We start from the raw sequence: 8,807 nt of genomic DNA on the forward strand, positions 1-8,807 counted from the left end.
TGATGGAATACAATATCACTAAGGTTTTGATTGCTACAGCCTGGAAAATCACAAGTGCGTAGCATTTTGTCAACTTGCCTCGCTGTTTACAGACATACAGAGTCTGTGTCTGAAACACCTACACACAGTAGGTGAAAAACATGGTGTATAGTGCTCATTTGACCTATAAAAGGATTATTTACCTCCAAGTCCAGAGCAGAGGAAAGCCCCATGTACTGAAGAGAGCACTGCTGTGCCAAAACCCATGGTACGAGAGACTATAGTAGCTACCTAAATCTAACAATGTTGTCAGTTAAAAAATAAATAAAATAAAATAAATACATAGCCTATATAGGCTACTCGGCAGCAGTAGCTCTCCAACTCTGTTGATCTGTGTCTTCTTGCTCCGCCTCTCTCTCTCTCTGCCCATTCTAGGTCGATCTGACGAAGTTCCTCATCTGTGTATTCAGGTTCATAAAGACATCCCCTCAAATCTGGTGTAAACGGCATATCTTCATCGCTTTCATAGTCAGACATGTTTAGTATGTTTTAGTAGCCTGTTTACAGAGCGTGCTGTGTCTGAAACACACAGTGTTAGTGACCGCCGCGGATGCAGTGCGCGGAGCCAGAAAGTAGTGCCAATAAATAGCGCAGTCTGATCAACAGCAAGACTACGGTTTTATTGTTGAAATGAGATGTCATAACACATGCATGCTTTCTTTAGGAGTAAAACTTGATAACTCCATGACCAATAGAATGTCCGCCGGGACTCGTTTTTCTCCACTCAGATTAGGGGATGTGGATTTTCAGTTAACTTTACTTTCGACTAACCAACACACTTAATCGGTTAACCATCGGTCAAAAAAATTTAAAGACGTGAAATATTAGGACAGTGGCGTGTGCCTTTCATTCCAGCGCAACATAGGGTTTCAGACTGCATTTTTGCTACCATTATTTTAGTGTGCGAGTCCGGTACTGCATTGCTCCCTACATTAACCCTAAAACGCCCGGCATGGTTTTGCGCAGCCACGACTTGGAGCCTTGCCGCCGCCGAGTGGCGACAGCGAGACTGTGCATACTCGAACGTAACTCGTTCAAAACACGTCCAAAACGTTATCGTGTCGTTTACCAAGAACTTGCAATCATGTCGGTGGGGGAACATTTTATTGTCCCTCCATTTCAAAACTCATTCTGGTGAGCCTGCAGAAGGCTTTGCTAGATGAGGGACAAGCACGTTAAATGAGGAAATGGCATTTCCTCATTCCTCAAAACAAGGAGTTGACGGCGCTAGACGGCGCAGTCACATTTTCGAGGAGCTGCACGCCCCCTACGCCGAGCTGCGCCGATAGGACGCCCAGCCGCGGCGACCCCCTAGGCGCAGTCAGCGCCGACGATTTCGCTCGAGCATAATTTGCGCTTAACCCTAACCCTACCAAATCTGCTTGAATTTGACATTAATCTTGTCATAGACATACGTAGTCTGCAATAGTGATATTTAATTTCGCTCCTGACTCGGGCTCCACCATCTCCACAGGCACACAGAGACTGCTGCTTTCTGAAGGCAGAAGGGAGGACAGCGGGGGGATCAAGGCAGCTACACACAGAGACAAGCACCTTTCGCACAGCGTGTGAAAGCCGTGGTCGTTGTGGGATTATAAACCTCAGACTAGAGCAACGTTTGTCAGCGCGGGTGTCAGGCGGAGAAATTCAATGCAGATTTTAGATAACATTAACGTTCAGCCGACAGCCCTACACGCAAGCGTCTTCCATATGGATTCTCTCTCTAAACACTGAGCGAACGTAAAAGTGAAAGTAGGAACCTCGGCAGAGGAACGCTAAGTCGCTAACGCTAAGTCGCTAACGTTATATTCAACCCGCAGCACAGTCCCACACAGCACACATGGAGTTAACAAAATTATAGAACATGTATGAGCTGATTGTTTCGCTGGGTGTGTTAATCATTCTGAAATAGTCACAGAGCACATCTGAGCTGTGTGCTCAGTAGGGGTGGGAATCACCAGATGCCCACGATACGATACTGAGACGATACTTGAGTCACGATACAATAGTATTGCGATACTGCGATATTTTTGATATTGCGATATAGCGATATATTGAATATTGCGATATTTCGATATATTGCGATTTCTTACTTTTTCAACTGCAAATGATGTCCCCAAAGGAAAACTTTGTCAACATCTGGTTTATATAAGAACAATTTTTCAGTCTGTACATCCGACTTCAACCATTTTATTTAGAGTTGCTCCGATCGATCGGCACGTGATCGGAATCGGCCGATTTGGCCTTTTTCGGCTTTGATCGGAGTTATCAAAAGTGCCGATCAAACAAGGCCGATCAGAATGACACAAATCTGCAAGAACTACTACCAGAGACGTTTCAATATAGAGATAGTGCACTCCCAGGCTGCCAAGTAGTATTCTTCCGGTCTCCTAAAGGGCAGCTTGTGATTGGCTGTCTCTCCGTGTCATGAAGCTTCATTGGCTCCCAAGTTTCCTTAGGGGGCGTGGTGGTAGTGGCGAAAAAGTGTTTGGAAGTTGCACTCTCTCTATAGCGAAAGCAGCTTGGGCGAGAACAAACAGGACAGCAGCTAACATGGCGTCGCCTGTCTGGCAATTTTACAACTTGTTGGAGAAGGACAACAAATTTGCCGTTTGCATTGTGTGCTCAAAGGAGATACCGCGTGGAGGAACGCAGCAGAAGAGTTTCAACACTACGAACCTCATAAGACATTTGAAGGTTTCCCACGTCAAGGAATTTGAGGAGTTTACAAAGTTGGCGAGCGCTAAGGCAGCGAAAGAGCGGCAGCAACCTAAACGCCACTCACTCAGCTAACTGTAACAGAGACATTGAAACGACAGCAACCCTACAGCAACGACAGCAAGAAACGAAAAGAAATAAATGCAAAGCTAATGGAATTCATATGTCTTGATCAGCAGCCGCTGTCTGTTGCGGAAGACCTCGGGTTCAAACGCCTCATGTCCTGCTTGGATCCACGTTACACGCTGCCAGGACGTAAATATTTAACTGACGTTTGCCTGCCGGAATTATACCAAATTGTGTACAAGCACATCGAGAGCCTTATGAAAGACAACACCACGTCAATCAGCTTCACGACTGACATTTGGAGTTCGAGTGTCTGTCCTATGTCCATGCTGAGCCTAACTGCGCAGTTTATTGATGAAAAGTTCGACCTGAACAAAGTTGTACTTCACTCACAAGAGTTTTCTGGGTCACACACCGCGGAGGCTATCGCTGCAGCTTTCACAGACATGTTCCAAGCTGTGTTGGTGCACATGTTGTGTACATCATAGTATTATATTTTTTGTTTTAGACTGTATTTATTTTTCCACAGGAAAGCTACAGTATACAGTCTACTCTGTAAGCTCCAAGTTGTCTAAGAGAGTGTCTCTAGAGAGTTGCATGTTGCCTTAGCCTGCAATAAAACGGTTGTCAATTCATGATACTTTCTCATCTCCTAATTTTAATACTTAATATACAATGTCGATGTTGTTAAGAATAATTAAATATATGAATAATGCGACACAATAAATAGAAGGCTTGAATTGATGGATTTGGTGATCGGTGATCGGCCATATCGGGATCGGCAGATACTGCTTCCAGTGATCGGTGATCGGTGATCGGCCTCAAAAAAGCTGATCGGAGCATCTCTAATTTTATTGCAGCAACATTGTCAAGTAGACAGACCAACAACTTTCATAAAGTCATGTCATAGTTGCATGCACCTGACAAACTGAACTGTTTGTTACAGTCTACTTACAGTCCACCTTAACTGGATGTGTGTGTGGACTACTGTACTTATGTAGTTTTTGCAACTTCACTTCACTTACACAAAACATCTTGTGCAGCCCATTCAGTAACTGGGGAATTTGTAAATTACTGTTATGACAAAACTGTTACTGTTAAAACAAAATGAAAATATGCTACCGTTTGTTTACTGCTGGCCTTGGAACTAAAGTTTATAGTAGCCCGGTGGCCTGGCATGGCCTGCAAAAATTTTTTTTTTTTTTTTTTGCAATATCGATACTTGGCGTCCAAATATCGATACAATATCGTCAGGCAAAATATCGCGATACTGTGGTGTATCGATTTTTTCCCCCACCCCTAGTGCTCAGACAGGAGCAGCAGAGGGGCGGGGCAGTCAGTGCGCTCACTTCACTGTGACACTGTGGCTGCAGCAGGTGTTCAGCTGTGTGTGTGCTTCGCTGCGGAATGCGTTTGATCAGACATCAGGTAGATAAAATCAACATTAACCATGTGTTTATTTCCAAATCTAGCTTGATTAACACTTGCCCCATCGTTTTTACATTGCTGACCACGAAGGAGGGGGGGAAATCGCCACATTGGCAACACTGTTGTATGCAAATTGACCATTTAACCGACATGCTTAACCGACCAAAGACGTTCTCTGCGGTTAAACGGTTAACCGTCGACATCTCTAAGATCAAGCTAGAGCTCCGCCCACGGGACTCATGGATTGGCAAGTCAGCTCCCCATACACTCTACAAATATGGAGTTCATCCAACTTCATGTCCAATAATCCGAACTATCCCTTTAACAGAAGCTGAGTACCACGCTATACCGGTCACACTCGAACTACTGTCTTTTCCTCAGCGGCTCGTTCAGGCTGTCCTCCCTCCACTCAGTCACAACTTGCATTGACTTCATGCCTGGCAGCTTGGGTGCAGCGCACTGCACGCTTGAAAATTAGAACAGAAGCCGAAACTTCAGCGTGGCGTGGGGCTGGTGTGAACGGCCTCGCCTGTTAACAAGGACGCCGAAATGAAAGTGTCATAGGGCTGCGTAGCTTCAGCTAAATGAAAGTGTCATAGGGCTGCGTAGCTTCAGCTAAATGAAAGTGTCATAGGGCCGCGTAGCTTCAGCATGGGATTGGCGTATGGTGTGAACGAGGGCTTATAGGCATTGCCTACTATCTTTTAATTGATTATTAATCAGGCCTTTTCTGATCCAGGCCGTCCTCCTGTGTGACTTTTTAAAATGTTATCTATCTGCCTTTAATGCATTTTATTTGGTTCTGGGTTTTTTACTCTGTAGTACTTTGAGATTTATCTTAAATGAAAAGTGCATGACAAATAAAATGTATTGTTATTCATTATTATTTTTAGTCTATCTTAGGAAACAAATATGGAAGAAACAAAAGCAAACAAGCATCAGGATAAGTGTACTATAGGGGACTCACTGATATCAACAAAGACAGCGTACCTGACTGTTAACACTACTCAAAGGTATCTGTCAAGATTAGCAAACACAAACAGACAAAAGCAACCAAACACTAAACAAGCATTAGGAATACAATAGAAAATGGTCTGTATTACCGTTTAGCCGGTTCCTCTTCGCTTGAGGACTCGCTCTCCTTTTTCCGTCTGATGTGTTTCCTCCTGTTTCCTCTGTCCATGTCCTTGCTCTTCTTCCCTCTCTCCTGCTCCTTCACTGCGTCACCATCACTGTCGCTGTCCTCCAGTAAGGTGTACGTCCGATTCTTCCTATCCATCTCTATGGCTTCCCGTTCCATTGCTCGGGCCGGTTTCTCCACCACCTGCTTGCGAGGAATCTAATGCACAACAGTAGAAGAGGTTGATGTTATAATACTTGCATGGTTAGAGGTTTGATTTTCACTGAAACTTTCCATATTGGAGATGTATGCACTCCCTGTATTGTACAGCATTTACAATACAATACAACTAACCAAGTTTATGACAAGTGTTCACCAGGAGAATGAAGGGAGGATCGCACACAGGGAGAATGTACAATTCACTGATTTCATTGTTCATTTGAGCAACATATGAACAACACAAAATGTTTTCGGCCAATCGGCCTTCATCAGTGTGTCTGGGTAAATGATCAATGAGAACACTGATATAGGGTACAGTAGATCGAAGTGGGGTCCGGGGACCCCCAGGGGTCCTTGAGGGGGTTCCAGGGGTCCCCAGCAAAAAGGAGAATCATTTATTTTCACCATCCATAAGTAACCCAATGCCATAATGTATGACTATTTCAGTCATGGGTTTCATACACTTTCAGTAGTAAACATCTAAAAGCAAAAATGGGGGACCCTAGGACAAAACATGATCAAATGGGGGTCTGTGGTCTAATTTGTGTCTAAGTTTAAGGGTCCTTGTCTTGACATGAAAAAGTTTGAGAACCACTACAGTAGATGGTACAGCCTACTGCAGGTGTATCTGATGATCACCAATCACAATTCTAATTGGAAAATCACAATTGGCATAAAGTTACATTTCTCAACTGTAGAGTCAGCCACTGAAAACATCAGGTTTTTACACTGTTCATAAATCATGTCGATACTCGATACAAGTTGAAAGGACTGGTATACAAAAGTAGAAAGAAGAAGTGTTAAGGACTGATATCCAGGACTAATATCCCTTTAAATCTCAAAAGCATAGTGAGTGACTACACAATACAATTCTTTACCTTGTCGTAGAGCTCTTTAAATCTCAAAAGCATAGTGACTAGTGACTACACAATACAATTCTTTACCTTGTCGTAGAGCTCTTGCGCAAAGGCAATCACACTCTGGTCAATGTCGATTGTGCCCGTCTGCTGCAGGCGGGCCACAAAGTCCTGGTGGCCAGAGGATTTACGTGCGGTGCCAATCATAAACTGGGCCACATATCTGTCACTCAGCCCGAGGATGTCATGAAGACGGTCCTTCACCCACTGCTCCAGATTGGCCATGTTGAGTTACCTGGCGAGGACATGGTTATGTGTTATTCTGCTACAATCGAGGTGTGAAGAGAGTAACTACCTACAATACCTACACTTTTCTTACTACGGTAGTTACAAGCAAATTATTTTTGTTGACATTTGCATTGTAACTTACATGCCTGTGCTCAGAGGGCGAAATGAACATCTACCACAAATTTGTCTGGCAGATAAATCACTAATAAGTATAAGGGTCACACTGCGTGGAAACTTTTTGAGGCCACAACATCGGAATGCCTTGGCTATATGAGGAATCAGCGTGACGTCACAACAACAAATCACCGCAAAACACCTGGAACCACCCGGAACCATACTAGTTAACTTGGCAGTTGACTAGTATGAGTTGTGCCAAACAAACGTTAATCTCAAAAACTATACATGACATCGCTTATATTTTCATACATTTCATACATCAAACATTCTGAGTGAGAGCAGGAGACTGTAATTCTTCACAAAGGACCAAGAATCTCTATAGCACTTAACAAACGAATGCTAGTGGAACTCTAATTCCAATATGGAGGTAACTTGTAGGGGTGAGCTATAAACCTTGCATTTAATTCTGATAGAAATTATATGGATTCAAGGTAGCTCAAGAGTTTGATGTATGCATGTCATAATAAAGTTGTGTGAACCGTCACAGTTTCTAAAATGTACACTGCACAGCTGGGGCTAGAGTGAGCACTCAAAGCTAGCTCCATAGGGTCCCATTGCAGTTTCCACCCAGAAATGCGGTTTGTTTACCAAAATGCTGCTCGGGCGATCCCTGAAGTCTGCTGCGCTTCATGATGAATTAGAATCTTGGTCCATTGTACAGTATAAGTCAACAAGCACATTCTAAATTAACACACAGTGCTTGTATCTTAGAAATAGACAAACAGGCAGGGCAACATACTTCATTTAAGTATTTGTGTAATGTTATTTTTTATCATGTTATTTTTTTCCTGGAATTTTTTTTCTTGGCACGTGTTTTTGTTTGTAGTTCACCCACCAGCCCTTTGGCAGGTGAAGAGGAGACAGTGTAGGAAAAATATTTTGGGTGCAACTTTTGCCCCCAACTGTCTAAAAAATGGGGGCATTTACAAAATTTTGAGGGCACCTTAAAAAATAGTAAGTACTGCATAAAGTTGCTAAAGTATAGTGTGAACAACAGCACTGTCTGTGTGTTCTTCAATGTCTTCTTATGGCAACCAGCTTGCAGGTACTGTGTGTAAGAGATGGAAAAGGGAATTGAATGAAAAGAAAATTATCAAACGTATTGGGGCAATTCTTGCCCCTGGCCTGGATCATGGTTTTTAGGGGCATTCTGAGATTTCTTGTGGCATTTTTGCCTTTGCCCCTGGGTAAATTCTTACACTGAGGAAGTTCAGTTTCCACCCTGACTCTAGCACTCAGGCTCTTTGTCTCAGGACTTCACTGTAGTAAGAAGAGCCTTCCCATGGCTAAGGTAGCCTGTCACTCAAACGTGAAGGATTTTCTTTTCACCACGCTGCAGGCGCCGACATGATGTCCACAAATCACTTGTCCTCAGGAATTAGTTCCTAAACTCTTGACACCGTGTACATTTCAGCCAGTAGATTGCTCCTGACATACAGTACACAGACAACCAGTGAAACCAACTTCCAACAACCATCTGTAAGCAAATCTTTAGTTTACAATTTAGAAGTAAGCAGAGAACTAGCGTTAGTAGCCGAACATCTTAACTTACCCCGGCTGACAACGTTGTTGTGATGGTCAGAAACAGCGGGCTAGTTAGCTAGCGTTAGCTTTAGTTAAAGAATTAGCCGCCAACTTGAATTGTAGCACGTACGTTTCCTAAAATGACAATTAACGGTTACAATACGGACACACCATAATAATGGTCACGCGTAATCATTTGTTATTGGTTATAAACACCGATAATCGAATTATAAAATGCATGTTGTGCTTGTCTAAAAACCTGCACACTGTAGTCGGAAGCGGAAATACGTCATCTATAAACAGAAGTCCGAAGAAGACTGAACCAGAGGCAGAGCTGCGTTCATCCAGTTTACTGCCGCCACGTGGTCATC

The 8,807-nt window shown here is 43.4% G+C and overlaps 1 protein-coding gene across 1 annotated transcript in view; it reads right to left on the reverse strand.

The window, feature by feature from the left end:
* Positions 1-8,634, reverse strand: part of dhx16 (DEAH (Asp-Glu-Ala-His) box polypeptide 16) — a 57,662-nt gene extending 49,028 nt beyond the window's left edge. Inside the window, exons 1-3 of the mRNA XM_083648495.1 lie at positions 8,465-8,634; positions 6,535-6,742; positions 5,355-5,590 (exon numbers count right to left, since the gene is read on the reverse strand). Coding sequence (XP_083504621.1) covers positions 5,355-5,590; positions 6,535-6,732 — 434 coding nt within the window. The 5' untranslated portion in view covers positions 6,733-6,742; positions 8,465-8,634. The remainder of the gene's footprint in view (positions 1-5,354; positions 5,591-6,534; positions 6,743-8,464) is intronic.
* Positions 8,635-8,807: the final 173 nt, after the last annotated feature.

The sequence above is a fragment of the Poromitra crassiceps genome (assembly GCF_964638095.1).
Source record: "Poromitra crassiceps genome assembly, chromosome: 1".
Taxonomy (NCBI): Eukaryota; Metazoa; Chordata; class Actinopteri; order Beryciformes; family Melamphaidae; genus Poromitra; species Poromitra crassiceps.